Below are 19875 nucleotides of genomic sequence, written 5' to 3' on the forward strand. Positions count from 1 at the left end.
CTTGTGGCTTCACACCTATGCATGATGGTGGCTTGGAGTTTTGATTTGTTTATCAAGTCTTTTCTAGCATACCCAGAATTTATTTTGAGCCAGAGTTCCTTGCTGCTTTCCTGCATATGGATTTTTAAAGTTATTTTCAAGTATGTTTGAAAGCCATTAACAGCAGCTATTCCAGGCTTCCTGATTTGTGTATGAATCTCAGTTCCTTACTCACTAATACCTGTCACTGCAGATATTTTGAAACCACACCCATTATTTAATGAGACTTGTATCTTATATGATACCCAGGCTCTGACAGCATTAACTCATGATCTTATTACTCCAGACTTGAATTTTTTTAAGCTTTATTCCTGTACCTGAGAATTGTTTTTACTACAAACTTAGCTATACATTCAAAAATTTGTATATTACATATTATTTGGCATCTCTATGTGTTTTTCAGAAAAGGAGTCTCATTCTACGTGACATGAGAACATAAAAACAATATTTTAATGTCTAAACAATATTCTGCCTTATTTCACCACAGAGTTTCACCATACTTTTCATTAAACTAATACCGTTTTTGTCATCATCAGAAGTCACTTTTTTGGGCTTCCCTGGTGGTGCAGTGGTTGAGAGTCTGCCTGCCGATGCAGGGGACATGGGTTCGTGCCCCGGTCCGGGAAGATCCCACATGCCGTGGAGCGCCTGGGCCCATGAGCTATGGCTGCTGAGCCTGCGTGTCCGGAGCCTGTGCTCTGCAATGGGAGAGGCCACAACAGTGAGAGGCCCACGTACCACAAAAAAAAAAAAAAAAAAATCACTTTTTTTCTTAGTATTCATAGAAACTGTACTGTTAAGAATGTTATAGGTTACTTAAACATTTAAAAGGATCTGGAAGTCTATTTTTAATTACCGTTATAACTATACTGATATTAAATGTATAACTTATATAATTGTACTTTTATAGTCTTAGATCATCATCTTGTCTTTTAATGGAACAGAGGCAGATAATTAGCAAACTAGTAAGGCAAGTATCGTTTTAAAATATGTTCAAGGCCCAATTTGAATGTAATTGTGTAAGTGGGTTTTACGTTATCTGGGCATCGTTATTAAAATATTATAAAATGTTTTTTCAAATTCGTGGATGAAATACATTTGATTCTTCTAAATTATATATTTTATTTAAGGCCCTGCATTCAATCACATTTTATATTAGTCTTTCTATGCATTTCCTTTAAAGTATCCCTTACTGAGAATGTGCCAAATACAGTGTTGATGCAGAGATGTACTACAGGGCCTGCACGTTTAAGGAACATAAGCATCCCTCTGTCAGTAACATCAGCTCATAAGCATTTTTTTATGCTTTTCCCTGATCAGTCCTTTGTTCAGGAATTCTACCCCCCAACTTCCAGTTCCTTTCCCTGGCTCACCTCTGCCCACTCAATGATACCGCCAAGCTGTTTCCCTCTCTAAAAGCCTTTCCTGCTTTGATTTCCCCTATTCAGTTTCTTTTGTAAGTTATTCTCCCATAATATCCTATGTACATCTTTATGTCTCAGAACATTTTTTAAATGCATGTTTGTGTGGCTCAGGCTCCTGAAAGCAGTGCTCAGCATGTATTCATTTTTGTACCTTGGGGACCTATCACACACTATGTTACATTGGGCCTCAAGAAACAGTAGGACTCATAGGTAAAAACTTACCTCATAGGGTGCAATCATAAGATAAATAACTTACCTAGGATTATGCAGTATTTTATGCCAGGAAAGCCAGGATTTTGAACTGAGGTGGTCTAGCTAGTGTTTAAAGGCAGCAGTTTGGGAGCTGGATGACTTCCTTTTGGTAGGATACACCCATTTGATCACATTAAAAACTCTGATGTGGGCTTCCCTGGTGGCGCAGTGGTTGAGAGTCTGCCTGCCGATGCAGGGGACGCGGGTTCGTGCCCCGGTCCGGGAAGATCCCACATGCAGCGGATTGGCTGGACCCGTGAGCCACGGCTGCTGAGCCTGCGCGTCCGGAGCCTGTGCTCCGCAATGGGAAAGGCCACAACAGTGAGAGGCCCGCGTACCGCAAAAAAAAAACCTCTGATGTCCTGATTAGGCCGTTATTGTAACATGTATGCTGTAGGGTTTTAGAGGTTTCTGATCATCTTGATGAGGTGTATCATATCAGGTCCAGGATAGTGTGTTTTGTTTTCAGATGAGAGATTCTCTTGACTCCTGGTGCATGACTTGATTCATTTTTAGATGACAAATTAGAAGTTGTTTTGGTTTCCTTTGTGTTTTCAGAATTTCTACATTAAAAGAGGGCTTTAAAAAGCATCTGTATTATAGCTATCTTTAAATAACAGCTGTGTTAAATCCTTTCCCCTCCTAACCTCTACCCCTTGTTATAATAGGAAACATGTGGGTTCTAGAAAGGACCTGAAAAGCATGGGCTTTTAAACAGAATAATGCAAGTCATTTAAATTAGTCATGGTTACAATTATTCTCCATAACTTTTAAGTCAAAGAAAATCTCCTCGGTGTGCCAAATGTAAGAACAATGAAATTCAAACTTATCAGAAACTTAGTTGAAGGTTTTGACTTTACATTTCGGTAAAAGGAGTAGCAGTAGAGGGTCGTTTTTGGTTGTTAAATTACACCCTGATCTACAAGACATTGTATTTACTATTAAAATTTCATAAACATGATTATCATATTTATGTCTTTAATTTTCTTACTATAAAACTATTATAAACACTTACATGAATTTGGAAAATGGGAAAAAAGGAAGAAAAGTTACCCACAATCTCTTCACACGATACTGTTGCTGTTAACAATTTAGCATATTTATGTGGTCTTTTTATTTTCCTATGAAAATGTGGTGATTTGGAGTTATTTATTTATTTATTACGGTACGCGGGCCTCTCACTGCCGTGGCCTCTCCCGTTGCGGAGCACAGGCTCCGGATGCGCAGGCTCAGCGGCCATGACTCACGCACCTAGCCACTCCGCAGCATGTGGGATCTTCCTGGACCGGGGCACGAACCCGTGTCCCCTGCATCGGCAGGCAGACTCTCAACCACTGCACCACCAGGGAAGCCCATGATTTGGATTTTTTAACACTTAGTTGTGATCGTTGCTCTATGTCAATATGTACTCATCATTTTTGAATTTTATTTTATATAAATTTATATTTTACAGTATAAATATGTCTTGTATATTATAAATTATCATTTTTACCACCATATGTTTTTGTATGACCACACAGGAGTCATTGATTTCCCATAACCTGGTGAAGAATTTAGGGCCCCCAGAGAGATCACTGTTCCTTCTTTGTCTTCCCCTGTACAACAGGACTGGTGCTGGGAAGATACTGAAGTTGTACACCTTCTGCATTCCTCTTGCTTCCCACTGTTGCTTCTAAATCAAAATCTCTCTTGCCCTCATATAAAAACTCAGCATTTGAAGCTGAAGCTTGAGCTTTACCATCATGTCCCTCACTGTCACTGTGACTGATCCATCTCCTTGATTCTCGCTCACATTTCCTGTGGATGTTGGCCACCTTTCCCACCTAAGTTCTTTGTGATCATGTGCAATTTCATGTTCATGGTATCAGTCCACCCAACACTACTTAATTATTCTTTGACCTCAGCCTCTACCTCTGCCCTTCTTTGCTCTCATGGCAATACCTAATCATGTCATGGAATTTCAGCTCTGAAATCTAAAAATCCTAAATCTATCTCCAATACTTTTTTTGGAAAGTGTCTGTTCTTTTACCTCATTGATGACTCCATTCTCCTGACCACTGTATTCATTTCTCCCAAGTATCAAGCTCTGACCTTACTTTACTTATCAAGCATAGAGCCTTTACAAGGTCTGTCTCTTCTCTCACTCTCAGTTTTACTGCCACCTCTTACACCCTAGGGTTCTTCCTTTATACCAGATCTACAAAAGCTCAGCTCTCTTACCTATTTCTCTCGGTTGCTATTTCCAATAGCCATCCACCTTTGACCCATGCATCATATAACATTGCCTCCTTTTTCACTTAGACACACAAGAATATTAGAAACTAAGTTCCTTAACTTAACAAGCTGTATCTTTCAAAGTCCTTATGGCAGTCATCTCCATTGTGAACCTGTAAACATTCCTATTAAAGTCAGCAGGGAAAACACGGAGCTCAATACCACATATTTCAACAGTATGTTGAAAATCCTAGCCAATGTAGTAACATTACAGAAAAATATGGAAAAAATATGTAAGTATACAACAAAAAGAATAATATAGAAAATATAAGAATTTAAAACAAGTGACAATACTATTTTTATTTGGGAACAGTATATTTGAATGGGTATGGGAGAAGAAATGTAACACTTATTAAAGTGACTAAATTTGATATGTACTGGTTCATGTAGCAAAGGGATATATGACTTGATGACAACCCACATTGGCTAAATTTTAATCTGCATATGGTAATGGAATTATTTTAGTTGTGGTGAAAAACGTGGTGAAATATATGGGCATTCTAAAGGAAATTTTGTACCAAACAGTGGTCATCAGCATGCTAATTATAGTTGAGCTTGATTTAGAAGTTTTGCAGAACATTTAATCTCAAATTATATATTTTTTAAAAATCTTAAAATGCTCAAGAGAATTTTAATATCCTTTTAAGAGGAGATACTTTTCTTTCACCCTCCATCTCTCCCTTCCTTCTTTCTTCCTTCCTTCTTCGGTTCAATTATGACACAAGTTCAGTTACTCCTAAATCTTAGTTTTCCATTTTTTGTTGTTTTAATAAGGACCAGATTTAGCACTCCTAAAATTCACACTACGTTTAAGAATTTTTTAAAGTTTTTATTTCACTTATCATTTAATGAAACTAGATAAGAACATGTTTTTCTCCTCTTTCTCTTCTTCTCCCTTCTGTTTATTACTACCTTCATCTTTCCTTCCCACTTTATCTTGATTTAACCCTGGAATAATTTCAGTCTCCTTAATAAGCCAAATGAAGTAGGGCTTATCATCTCTCTATTCATCCATCTACCCATCCATTAATATAGAAGTTATTCATCTATTTGTGAATTTGAAATGTCTATAAGATCTATTTTAATTTCTAACTACTTAGAGAAAGTAACATATGTATTTTAATCTCTTGGCTGTTTCTTCCTATAGTTATATATTTTAAATAACCTGTTTATACTACATTTTGCTTAACAAATATATCTTCATTTGTCTGATAAGCCAGTGGATACCAGGCCTTGACATTCAACATGAAGGTTTGAAAGAGTAGTTAAGGATAAACTTTGAACTAATCTCCATTTTCAACCCTCCAGCAATGACTCTCCTCAAACCTTGTGTGCCTCAGTCTTGAGCCTCTCTGGGTTTCTGCCAGGCTCATAAAATCCTTCTCTCCTGTCATGTGGGCTGTGGCTCCACTAAATCAGTCCGTGTTCCTTCATGAATCTTCTCTTTCCAAAACCCTGGCACGGTGGTTTATTGTTTTATTTAAATTTAATTATTCCTTGCCATTATTCTTTAAGTTTCTGGAGAAAAAAAGTCACAAGCATTCAGCTAACCACCTTTAATTAGGGGCAACTCTGCTGTAAATTGTAATCAGAAGCAAAATAAAATTAGCTGGTAAATGGCTTTATCTTTGGTAGTCATGTGATCGTTTGCAAATCATTTTACCTGTCCTGACTTTAATTTTTTCATAAAATGAGCTTACATGTATTTTATAAGGATATGAGAATTAGAGAACATACAACTAATTCAAAAAATAACAATTTTATTTTATAACATAACTTTTGTTACTTGAAGATACATTAAAACATACTCTTGGAAGATTATAGTTCCTTGTATTAAATGATATTTATTCAGGAGTATATCTGAATTAGTAAAATAGTACATAAATCTTTGACTAAAGAGTATTAGTGATTTCAGATATTATCTTTACTAATAATTTAAACCAAAAGATCAAATGTGTTGCTGAAATTTTTGTCTTAAATAATATTTCAGTATCATGTACTCCATGGTCAGATCATCTTATTAGCTAAGAAATTTTCAAAGGAAATATTTTCAGTTTTCCAAGTACCATAGATAGTTTTTATGTTACATTAGTTAAAATGGTATTTCATAAAATAAAATTTCAAAATTTTATTACTAAAAATATAAATGTGAGTTCAAGAATCTTATAAATATAGTTTATTTTAGGGTATTTCTTTGAAACTAGGTTTCAAGAATTGAAAAATATTTAAATAATCATTGCTTTTTCATTTACATTTTCTAAGTTGTAACTTTATCTTACATGACAATGAAAAGTGGTATTTATAAAATGTATGTTTATGGTATGCCTTTTGAGAACTGTATAATTGATAAAATAATTTCATCTAAAATATAAAATTGAAAAGAATATTAACAGTTTATTGACTGACATATACATATGCATTTTCTCCTGAAATTGTTTTTAGGGGCTGGATATCACAGTTTAATATTGACATATTTGAGGGGGAAAACTATCATTTTTCTTTTCTTCTATTAATACCAAGCATAAATATTTGCATTTTAATTCTGACATTTGATAATTAACGTTTGTGTTTTCTAGGTATAGCTTACTTGAGTGGAATGTGTAGTGAAAAGAGAAAATGTATTATTGCTGAAGACAATGGCCTGAACCTTGCATTTACAATTGCTCATGAAATGGGCCACAAGTAAGTAAAAATCCTGGCTATGCTAATATATTAGCACGTACCTTTGTAATTTGAATTATTGAATTACATGCATATCTTTTCATTATTTGCTTTGAGCATAAGTTTTTTAAATTAGGTAAACGAGGAGGCAGAGAAGATCATTTAAATTTGAAGAGTGTCTTCTGGATGTTGTAACCATTCCTGATACTCTGAATGAAATCTTACTACATCATTAAAATCCTCATCAGGACAATCATTACATGGCACATGATTCATTTCACTCATATTTCCAAATGATATAAACCTTGCAATAATCATGACACTACACAACTGTGCATTATTCAAGCATCCAAGCAAAACACTATGTACAAGTAGAAATAGTTCCAGCTTCTAATAGTACCTGTTTGTTATTATCCACTACAGAGCAAAGGAATTAATCTGTACGGTTTAGGAGCAATGCATCTGGAAGAGAATTAAACTGGACTCACAATTCATGTGCAATGAACATTAAGTACGTCTCAGGCATAATTCTAAGTAAGCACTTTACATAAATGATTTCACTTAAAATTCACAAAAAGCAGGGATTTCATTTTACAGATAATAAAAATAGCAATAATAATTAGTGGTAGCAACACTTATATAGCACTTACTATGTGCCAGGCATATTTCTACATGCTTTATATATCCCCACAGCGTTCTTGTCAGGTAGACTGTAAGGGTACCCATCTTATAGGGGAGAAAACTGAAGTACAGAGAGGTTAATTTACCCTCCCAAAGTTATAAAAATACTATGATGGAGGAAGGATTTGAACTCAAGTTGTCTAACTCAGGTCATACTGTTCTGAATTTCTTCATTAAGTTGTCTGCTATCTTTGGACCTTGGATTCCTCATCAATAAAATGAGGATAATATCTGTGTTATGAGGTTGGTTTGGGATTCAAATGACATAAGAAATAGACACATATTTACAGGAAATACACTATAGTAGAATGGTGTGGGTTAGGGAATCAGACTTAATTTTGACTGTAGGCTTCTCTACATGCTAGCAGTGTCAGCAGTACAGATGAAAAGTGTTTTAATTGAACTCACATTTACTGAAGTCTGACTCAGGGAGGTGATCTTTATGGAGACCTCTTTGGTCAAAGACATATTTAGTTTGGCCAGCAGTGTTTCAAAGATTGAATCAGTTGCCAACATTAAAAAGTATAAATTTGACTTAAAAATTCAAATTTCCAGATCTGGCAACATTAGACTCACAGTCCCATACGGCAGCCATTCCTTGGAGTTGAGTAGCGTCTGTACCCTTGAGTCTGGGCCCATCTTTCCCAGCTCATCACAGGCGGCAGCACTCTGCTATCGTGCACCCAGCTGACTTCATTTTCATTATATACCTGGACTCTGTAGACAATTGCATAAACTTGTGTTGGCAGTGGAATTTGACTGGTAAAGGAAAACTTAGACAAAAACTTATATACGACATAACAGTGTTTGTTTTAAAAAACCCTTTTTATTAGAGTAAACTGAAGTATAGGAAGATGATCAAGTCATAATTATACAGCCCTATGATTAAAAATTGAATGTACCCATGTACCCATAACCTAGTCCGAGAAATAGGATATTATCAGCAGGAATTGATTTTTGATGTCACTGTTTTCAAATGTGTAGGTACACTTTCATTTTCTCCCATGCAGGATTTCAGTAGTCATTCAAGTGCTCTAGAATATATGAGTTTGTTATTTGAAAAAGAAACAAGAAAAGATAAATACACTTTGAAATCATTATCCTTTAGGGAAAGTATACAATGCAATGACCTCATTCAGTATTTCACACCAGGAATCATAGGATTTAGATTCTTAATTCCAATACAGTTTTCATAATTTAAAGATGTTTCAGTTTAATCATAATAGGAAAAACCACATGTATCATTTGAATGAAAAATGCTGACAATAATGTTTAGAGGCAAGAAAGTTATTGTTAAAAATATTTTAAGACAGTGCATATTAATCATAAATACAATTTTTATAAATTAAATGTAAGTTTCTGAATAATTAAAATTTTTACTTCAGCCATGCATTAACAGTTTGGTAGACAAGCTGAGTATCTTTTAATGAAACAGACATTAAATAATTTTGTCAAGTACCCTGAATACTAGAGGGTTCACTTTAACAAGAAATTTTAGAGTTTAAAAGCAATTTCTTTTAAATTAATTTCTTCAGTCTGTGTTATATTCTAAAACATAGGAAAAACAGTAATTAAAGGAACCAACCACAGTACAAGTTGCTTCATTAATATGCAAAGGCTCAGTCAAGAACCTACAACTACTTAAACAAAAAACTAAATGATATAATTTAAGGAAAGCCCACTTCAGCTTTATGTAGTAGAAACATTGGTTTATGACCAGGAACTCAGGTTGGAACGGCTAAAATGGTAGTAAAATATTATTTTATTTGACTTTCATAGAGCTGTACCCAAAATCAATAGAGATGTGCCAAAGGTATGTGTAATGCTTGATGGATTAATACCAGGACATGTGATATATGTTGAACTACTTAGCTGCTAAAAATTCTCCTTACCAGTAAGCAATATTTGTCTCAAAAGTAGAGGCTAAAATTTTTCTTGCAGCTAGATAGTGGGAGACAGTAGCAGTGAGAGTAATGGTGTCTTCATAAAGAACAAACAGCAGGAAGTTCATCCATATAAATTACATCATCATCATCCAGTGTAAGATAAAAAGCACAATGAAACAAAAATGTAGGAAGAGGAAATAAAAAACAATGTTCATATACACATAGCTTCTCACATAGGGAAAGTTTTCATAGATGTTAGATAAGTATATTTATGGATTCTCTGTGCATGTGTGCGCACACACACACACACACACACACACACACACACACACACACACCCCAGCAGAGCTCTTTTACTTAGAGGTATAATTAAGATTCAGCTACTTAAGTGAAGCTACTTAATTCTTATTTTTTTTTTCTTTTTGGATTTCTTTCTTTTTTTGGTTATAATTTCTTCCAATATATTCAATATATTTCCTGTAGACAGAACTGGATCATTTAATTTTTCAACCCACAGTTTAAGAAATGACTTCATCTGAACTTGTCAATTCAAGAATACATTTATAATTACATATGAAATGATTCTAAATTGATTTGAGTGTATTTATGATTGTTGCCTTGAATTTGATCTCTAGAAATTCCCAGAGCAACTCCATGTATAGCTGGGAAAGTCAATATGGGCCACCAAGTAATAAAACTGACTCTTGTGGGGTGAGAATTTAAGTAATTGAAGTGAACAAAAATATTCTTCTTTTACTATTGCAAAAGAATCTTAAGTAATGTCTGCAAAAATATATTAAAATTTTCCTTAGAGAAATTACCAATTAAAAATCTTATATGTAATTATATACAAAAGTATAAGTTAGAATCCATAGCAAGAAAGAGGAAATAAATGATTTATACCAATATTTTATGATTCCTTTCCAAAATTATTTTTCTTTCTAAATGATAGGTCAGGGGAGTGATTATTTTTCTTATAACCAAAAATTTCAACAATAGAATGTTTTTATTGGTATTTAATGTTTTTATACTCATGAAATACAGATAGGACTTTTATTAATTTACTGTGATGAAGGCTAAAACTTTATTTTTATAAATAAAATACCTTATTAAATTGTTCATAACTTTGATAGGGTTTGGGAATACATATGTATACACATATTCACTATATTTTATATGTCTTATATCATCTTTATGAACAAAATTTCTTAAAGTAAGAGATTATACTTTGATTTCAAGCTGTAATTTATTTTTAATATATTAATTGTGGTTACATTACTGTGTGTGGGGAGAGAGTCCCCAAGACCATCCTCAGGTTCAACGATTTGCTAGAAGGACTCATAAAATTCAGCCAAGTTGTTTTACTCATAATGATAGTTTATTACAGTAAAAGGGTATAGATTAAAATCAGCAAATGAAAAAGGCACATAGGGCAGGGTCCAGGGGACACCTGGCGCAAGCTGCCACTTGTCCTCTTCTAGTGGAATTGTACAGACAATGCTTAATTCTCTCAATAATAATGTCTGAGAACACGCACATTATACTGCCAACTGGAGAAGCTAACCTGGACCTTGGTACTCAGGGTTTTTAGTGGAATTTAGTCACGTAGGCATGGCTGACCACCTATTCCCTACAGAGGTCAAGCTGTTCTAAGTCCCCCACCATAAATCACATTGTTAGTATTAACTATTGGACATGTCCCAGGGCCCCCAAGTAAACAAAGATACTTTTTTATTAGGCAGGATATTTCAAGGGCTTAGAGTTAGCTCTAAAGAGCAAGGCAAGTCCCAGACCTTTGTTTAGAATGTGCAGGTTTGGGACCACACAAACTTGTGGAGTTAACTCTCAACTGCACAATTACACAGTATTTTTAAAGTTTTAGAATATCGTATTTATATTAGGTTGCTAAAGACTATCTGATAATTTAAAAGACTTCTTTTATTATCAGACATTGTACTAAACAGTTTATTCATATCTAATCCAATCTCACAGAAGTCTTGAACTAAGTATTATCATCTTTTTACAGATGAGGAAATTGAAGCTAAGAGAGGTTAATTTTTCAGGAGTTCTTCTGATGTTAAGGACATTCTTTTTTGATCAAATATATTGTTAAGATCTTCCTAGATCTCTTAGTTTAATCTTGTCTTTTAAAGTTTTTGACCTGAGACTGTTTTTTAGTAGTCAAATCTCACATTATTTTTTCTATAGCTTTTTGCAATTCGAAGTGCTTCCTCATTCTACAATTAGGAAAATATTTTTGTCTAGTAGTTTTCTATTTTCTTCTCCTCCCTCTCTCTCTCTCTCTCTCTCTCTCTCTCGTCTCTCTTTATTGCCCTATAACACTTGAAGGTCATCTAGAATCTACTTTAGTGTAGGTAGTACAATTCTCTCCATTAAATTTGATTTTCTCATTAGCTGCTCAATAACTGATCTTATATTGGAAATGTGGTCTCTGATGAGGTAAGGAGCTATGCCAGAATATAGCACATTGCTCGCTTTGTTGAAAAAGTCTTGAAATTAAAAAAAAAAATCAGTTGAACTAAACTTTGTGCTTAATGATGTAGCTGATTTACATTCTAGTGCCAGCCGCTTATCTAGTTACAAATTTGTAAAAAAAAAAACAGTTCACCTTCTGGCAGCCATTGCCCAGACCACACTTTGAAGAGCCCTGTTACATAACGGTTATTCACTCTAAGACAGTATTACATAGGAGTCACATTTGGTTGCCAGAGAGGACTGTTTTTATTTTTAGCCTGAAAGGCGGTTTTTATTTGAATTGTTTATCTCTGTCCTCATATATTCTGTGCAGTCCTTTTAGACATAAATTCTGTGATACAATCCGTTGCAAATAATAAAAGTTGTTCTTTTGTACACATTTTTAGTGGTATTTTAGACTTGTTTGTTATATAAATGTGTGTGTGTGTGTATATATATATATACATGAAATATGAATATATACCATATATGTACCATATATACATATCACGTACTTCTTCCTTTAGGGCCACAAATAATTCAGCCCTCTCTGTGAATTCCAACTAAAAGTAAAATAAACCCTTTAATATCGGTTAAGCTTTTACTAAAACTTAGCCCCAGGTCTTAGATATTATAAAATATATAAATCATTATGGAAATAATATTTTGAAAGATAATTGTTAGTAACATAATCCTGTGAGTATTTTTCTGACCTTGCTATATCTGGAGATTTATTGGGCAGCAAAACTTTACACTGACTTAGCACGTTGAGACCAAAGACTTCTGCTCCCACCTGAGGAAGGAAGGCATTACTATTAGCTTTACTTTAGGAATGATGGTTGCCAAAGCTCACACAGCTAATAAGTGACTGAGTGGATGTTCAAAGTCAAGTCTGTCCAAATCCAAAGCCCATGTTGTTAATTACTTACTGTGCTATGTCAGAAATGCGTAAGGGTACTTCTAACTCACTTAACTTACTTCTGGGCTGGCTCTTTATTATCTATCCCCAACCTAATGTCTTCAGCCATACTTCACACTATGCTCCCTCTCATTCTCAGCACTGCAGCCACATTAGAGTTCTTACAGTGTTTCTAATGTACCATGGTTCTTCACACTGCAGGACATTGGCACATGCTACACCCTCTACCTTACAAGGATGGGAATATCTTTGAGTAATTATGTCCTACTGATCATAATTCACACATCTTATCAATAACCATTTCCTATAGTACGTGTTCTGTGTAGGTCAGTCTATTAAACACTCAATGCCACCATCTCTTTATAAATGTGTATTCATTCATCTATTCATAGGCTTTAAGCTCCAAGGGGTAATGAACCATGCCTATTTTTTATTATCATGAGATTCCTAATCCATTTGATAGTGCTCGGTACATACTAGGCAAACAATAAATATGTGTTAAATAAGTGAATGTTTTAATATAGTAATTATCTTAGTAAAATATTCTTATGTGTAGAATGTCAATGAAATTTTATTATAGAAAAGGTGCTGTATGCACACTCAAATTGTTTAGAGCATTTTTAGCTATTGTATGAAACTTTTAATAAGTTATTAGGTAAAGTTTTATTAAAATAATATGGGGTTTTTAAATTAATTTATTTATTTGTTTTTGGCTGTTTTGGGTCTTCGTTGCTGTGCACGGGCTTTCTCTGGTTGCGGCAAGTGGGGGCTCTAGGGCGTGTGGGCTTCAGTAGTTGTGGCACACAGGCTCAGTAGTTATGGCTCGCAGGCTGTAGAGCGCAGGCTCAATAGTCGTGGCGCACAGGTTTAGTTGTTCCACGGCATGTGGCATCTTCCTGGACCAGGGCTTGAACCCGTGTCCCCTGCATTGGCAGGCGGATTATTAACCACTGTGCCACCAGGGAAGTCCCCATGTGTTTTTAAATATACCCAAGGCTACATGGAGTGAGACTTCATTCCAGCATGCACATGCAGAAATGATTCCCCACACCCTGGAAGTGCTCCCCCTGAGGTCTTCCTATCACAATAAGTGGAAGCTCCATCCTTCCAGTTACTCAGCCAAACACCATGAAACTGCCCTTGAGCCCTCTCTGTTTCTCGCTCTCAACATTCGGTTCATCAGCTGTTGACTCCACCTTCATAATACATCCAGAATCTGATTACTTCTCACTAATTCTCCTGCTACCACTCTGGGCCAAGCCAGTATCACTTCTCATCTGGATTATTACAGTTGCCTCGTAAATGATCTTTACTTTTCATCCCTTGCCTCCTACAGCCTCTTTTCAATTCAGAGCCAGGGACAGTCTTCTAAAACAAAGCAAATTGCCTGACTTCTTTGCTCAAAATCTTCCAGTAGCTTCCTATCGTACTGGTAAAACTCCCAACCTTTAAAATGCCCCACAAGACCTTACATAGTCTAGCCTCCTTCACTGCCAGCCTACCATTTCCCTCCTTACTAAGAGGGCTCTAGATGCATCAGCCTCTTTTCTGTAACTCAAACACATGAAGCAAACATCTACCTCAAACCCTGTACCTTTTGCTTTTCCTTCTGCCTGCAGTATTCTTCTCCAGAACAGCCACATGGCTGTCTCTGTTTTTCTTCTTTAGTTCTCTGCTCAAGTGTCACCTTAGTGAGGCATTTCTGATAACATGTCTTACAAATGTAAATATAATCACAGCCCCAGCTTATCCTCCTCTGCCTACTTTAATTTTCTTCATAAAATGTTTCCAATTCAGCTGTGTATCTGTCTGTCTGTCTATCTGTCCACCTATGTATCTATCAATCTATCTGTATGCATATGATGAATTCTTGTCTCCTTAGTTCACTGTTGTATTCCCAACCTCTAGAACATGAGTACTTGCATACTTGGCACACAGTATGTACTTTTATTCAATAAATTGATTACTAAAAATGTAGAATATATAACCTCCTAAGCCGTGTAGAACAGCTGAATATATGAAAGTATTAATTGTCTAGTAGAAATGAATAAAACATTCTGCTTGAGGAAATCAGTTGTTTTATCTAAGTAATATCAAATTTACATTAGAATTAACATTATGATCTGGACTGATAGACATTGAAATCTCCCCTCCCCATTTTAAATACCTGAAAATTCCAAAGAGAGATTTTTTTTTTTTTTTTTTTGCTGTACGCGGGCCTCTCGCTGTTGTGGCCTCTCCCGTTGAGAAGCACAGGCTCCGGACGCGCAGGCCCAGCGGCCATACACGCAGGCCCAGCGCCCATGGCTCACGGGCCCAGCCGCTCCGCGGCATGTGGGATCTTCCCGGACTGGGGCACAAACCCGTGTCCCCTGCATCGGCAGGTGGACTCTCAACCACTGCGCCACCAGGGAAGCCCCATAGTGGGAGTTTTTAACACAGCTCTCTGAAACTGATAGATCAAGTGAACAGAAAGATCTATATGGAAGAGAAGAGATTTGAACAACTAAAAATATTGATCTATTGGGCAGATATAAAACCTACAGCCAATTATAAAAGAACACCTGCTCTTTTAAAACATACTGGATAGTTACAAAGAATGACCATATATTGTTTTATTCTACAATTTCAATTTCAAAAAATGAATATACAGATGAATTTTTCTGATCATAATACAATTAAGTTAAACATCCATAACAAAAAAACTAAGAAATTTAGAAATTTACAAGCATACTTTTGAAAAACCCATAGATCAAAGGAGAAATCATTATGGAAACCAGAATATTCTCAGGTTTAAACAATAACAAATATACTATTTAGAAACTGTAGATTGCAGATAAAATAGCACATAGAGGAAAATGAATAGCTTTAAACATACATAAAAATTTTATGATGAAATTAATGCCCTAAGTTTTCAAATTAAGATGTTAGAAAGATAACAACAAAGTAAAAAAATTAGAAGAAATAATGAAGAGTAGAAATTAATGAAAAAGAAAAATGTGATAAATGTGAACAACAAAGCCAAAATTAAATATATGAAAATGCAAGTAAAATTGACAAAGATAGGATTGATCGAGAAAAACAGGCATAATTCAACAGTATTAGAAATGAGAAAAGGAGATGTGACACAGATACCAAAGACATTAAAAAGATACTAAGAAAATACACTAAATACTTTCATGGCAAAAAGCTACAAAGAGATGAAATGGGAAAATTCTAAGAAAATGTAATGGAAGGACATAAAGCTCTATAACTATTTAAATAAATTGAATCAGCACTTTAGAATCTTTTCAAAGAAAACACAAGTTCACACAGCAATAGCGTCAAGGAAATTTAGAAAATCTAAATTTTCTAGAATGAAGGAACATCCTCAAATTCATTATTTGAGGCTAGCATTAATATAATATGAAAATCAATAAAGGACTATTATAAAGAAGCAAGTATCAATTATTTCTTATCTGAGAATGATGCAAAAATGGCAAAGAAACATTTTCAAAATAAAGCAGCACTGTATAAATAAATGAAGTTAATACAAGAGAATAAAGTTGACTTTATGTCTGTATAGCAAAGGTCATTTATCATTTAAAAATCTTAATCCCCACATTAACAGATTAATTAACAGATTCTGATTTCTTTTTAAATTTTTATTGAAGTATAGTTGCTTTACAATATTGTGTTAATTTCTTTTGTACAGCAAAGTGAATCAGCTATACGTATACATATATCCCCTCTTTCTTGGATTTCCTTCCCATTTAGGTCACTACAGAGCATTGAGTAGAGTTCCCTGTTCTATACAGTAGGTTCTCGTTAGTTATCTATTTTATACATAGTATCAATAGTGTATATATGTCGATCCCAATCTCCCAATTCATCCCACCCTCCACCCTCCACCCTCCACCCTCCCCCTTGGTATCCATACGTTTGTTCTCTATGTCTGTGTCTATTTCTGCTTTGTAAATAAGATCGTCTATACCATTTTTTTCAGATTCCACGTATTTGTGTTAATATACAATATTTGTAATTAACAGAAAAATTACACTATCTCAGTAGATGCAGAAAAAAATCCAATAAAATAAAATTTACTCATGTAAATTTATCAAGATCAATGGGAATCATGATTCTTAATTGTTAAATATTAGAAACATCCTCTATAAAATTAATAAAGTCACAAAGATCTCACTATATCTACTTCTATATATGTACTGGGGGTACAAACCAGTACAGCATGAGAGTAAAATAAATGAAAGATGTAGGGTTGAGAATGGAAGAAACAAAGCTATTTTACTTTGCAAATGATATGATTGCCTACTTAAAAACACAATATAATGCAAAGGTAAAGTATGGAATTAGTTGATGAGTATAGTAAGTCTATTGGATATAAGATAAATATAAAAATCACAAAAATACAAAATATCATTAAAAAAGAGGATGCTGTTTACTGTAGCAATAGAAAACACAAAATACTTAAGAATAAATCCAACAAAAGACAGAAAAGCAAATACCCCTATTAAAATTCATTAAATCAAACCTGTATCAGTGGAAATATACCATGTTTGTGGGTAAATGAAATATCTTACAGATGTCAGTTCTGCTGTACATATTTTAGAGGTTCATGGAAATTCCAATGATAAACTTTTATATAAGTTGGTAAATATTTCTAACATTTATATATAAGTACAAATAGCCAAAAATAGTCAAAACATTCTTGGGAGAAGCTATGAAGCTGGAGGCAAAGGCAGAAGAGGATGAGGAGGAGAATAACATGGGAATCTTTCTCTAACGGAAATGAAGACCTATCATGAGACTATAGTAACTAAGATCTTAACATTTACGCATATATTCACAGGAAATACAGTGAAATACAGAGTCATAAACAGGCCCATGCCTACTTGAAAACCTGACATCTGACCACACTGTCATTGCAGACCAGTAAAGAAAGTTGACTGTTTATAAAAATGTGGTGGTACAATTGGTTTTCCACATGTATAAAAATAAAATTGAACACTTTCCTCAGCTCATTTCTAGAAATCAATTCCAGATAAAATAAAGACTGATACATCACAGATGAGACTTCTAAGAGAAAGTATACAAGACTGTCTTTAGGACTTCAGGACTAAAATGATTTCTACAACAGCACACACTTTGCGTGCCTTCTTCTCGAAGGCGGAAATATAAGATCTGATAGAGAAGTTGGTCATGGATCTTAGAATTTGTCTTGTCCAAATTTCCTATTTGTGTGATGGTTTCCCTTAATACTTTTTTGTTGTTGTTGAAGTATAGTTGATTTACAATGTTATGCTAATTACAGCTGTACAGCAAAGTGATTCAGTTACACATATATATATTCTTTTTTTTTAATATATTCCTTTCCATTATGGTTTATCAGAGGGTATTTTTTTATTGGAGTATAATTGCTTTACAATGTTGTGTTAGTTTCTGCTGTACAATGAGTGAATCAGCTATATGTATACCTATATCCCCTCCCTCCTGGACCTCCCTCCCACTTGACCCCCCATCCCACAGAGCACCAAGCTGAGCTTCCTGTGCTTTACAGCATGTTCCCACTAGCTATCTATTTTACACACGGTAGTGTACATGTGTCAGTCCTGATCTCCCAATTCATCCCACCCTTCCCTTCCCCCGGCTGTGTCCACATGTCCGTTCTCTACCTCCAGGTCTCTATTCCTGCCCTGCAAATAGGTTCATCTGTACCATTTTTCTAGATTCCACATATATGCATTAATATACGATATTTGTTTTTCTCTTTCTGGCTTACTTCACTCTGTATGACAGACTCTAGGTCCATCCATATCTCTGCAAATGATCCAGTTTCATTCCTTTTTATGGCTGAGTAATATTCCATTCTATATATGTTCCACATCTTCTTTATCCATTCATCTGTTGTTGGACATTTAGGTTGTTTCCATGTCCTGGCTATTGTAAATAGTGTTGCAATGAACATTGGGGTACATGTGTCTGTTTGAATTATGGTTTTCTCAGGGTATATGCACAGTAGTGGGATTTCTGGGTCATATGGTAGTTCTATTTTTAGTTTTCTAAGGAACCTCCATACTTTTCTCCATAGTGGCTATATCAATTTATATTCCCACCAACAGTGCAAAAGGGTTCCCTTTTCTCCACGCCCTCTCCAGCATTTACTGTTTGTAGCTTTTTTTTTTTTTTTTTTTTTTTTTTCAGTACGTGGGCCTTTCACTGTTGTGGCCTCTCCCGTTGCGGAGCACAGGCTCCAGTCGCGCAGGCTCAGCGGCCATGGCTCACAGGCCCAGCCGCTCCGTGGCATGTGGGATCCTTCCGGACCGGGGCACGAACGCGTGTCCCCTGCATCAGCAGGCGGACTCTCAACCACTGCGCCACCAGGGAAGCCCTGTTTGTAGATTTTTTGATGATGGCTGTTCTGACTGGTGTGAGGTGATACCTCATTGTAGTTTTGATTTGCCTTTCTCTAATAATTAGTGATGTTGATCATCTTTTCATGTGCCTGTTGGCCATCTGTATGTCTTCTTTGGTGACTTGTCTATTTAAGTCTTTTACCCATTTTTTAATTGGGTGGTTTGTTTTTTTTAATCATAGGACATTGAATATAGTTCTCTGTGCTATACAGTAGGACCTTACTGTTTATTTCCTTAATACTTAAGTTATTTATATTACATAACACATTCAGATACACACACATACAATGTAGTATGTGTACACATATATATTACATATATTTGTTTTCATGAAAATATTTAATAAATTTAAAATTAGAAAGGAGAGGCAAAATGAGTATCATTTGTATAAATGGAAAACTTCAGACAATCTACTAAAAAACCTATTAGAGCAGTGAGAGAATTTTATTGGCCTGTTAAAAAACTGTGTAAAAATTGTTTTCTTTCCAATACATGAACAAGAGCCACTTGCAAACTGTAAGGAAAGAAAAAAATTTCATTTATATTGAAGATAGCAAAAAATAAAATAAAAATTAAAAAGATAAAACACCTAGGAATATACTTACAAAGGAATGTACAAGACTTATAAAAAGAAGAATTATTAACCACACAGAGTCATAAAAGTGGTGTAAATAAATGGAAAGAGATTTCCTGGTTTAGGGTAAGAACAGTCAATATTATAAAATGACAATTATCTATATATAAATTAATATAATCTGCCCAAAATATCAATAGAATTTTTTTACTAGACAGCCTGATTTTAGAGTCCATGTGGAAAACTCAACATAAGAAATTTCTTGTTTAAAAAAAAAAAC

General features: G+C 34.8%; 1 protein-coding gene across 1 annotated transcript in view; it reads left to right on the forward strand.

Annotated features, from left to right (window-relative positions):
• The window catches only part of ADAMTS19 (ADAM metallopeptidase with thrombospondin type 1 motif 19), a 280168-nt gene that overhangs the window by 118986 nt on the left and 141307 nt on the right, over window positions 1–19875 (forward strand). Inside the window, exon 8 of the mRNA XM_079916812.1 lies at window positions 6566–6671. Coding sequence (XP_079772938.1) covers window positions 6566–6671 — 106 coding nt within the window. The remainder of the gene's footprint in view (window positions 1–6565; window positions 6672–19875) is intronic.

This window comes from Stenella coeruleoalba (assembly GCF_951394435.1).
Source record: "Stenella coeruleoalba genome assembly, chromosome: 3".
In the NCBI taxonomy this organism is placed as follows: Eukaryota; Metazoa; Chordata; class Mammalia; order Artiodactyla; family Delphinidae; genus Stenella; species Stenella coeruleoalba.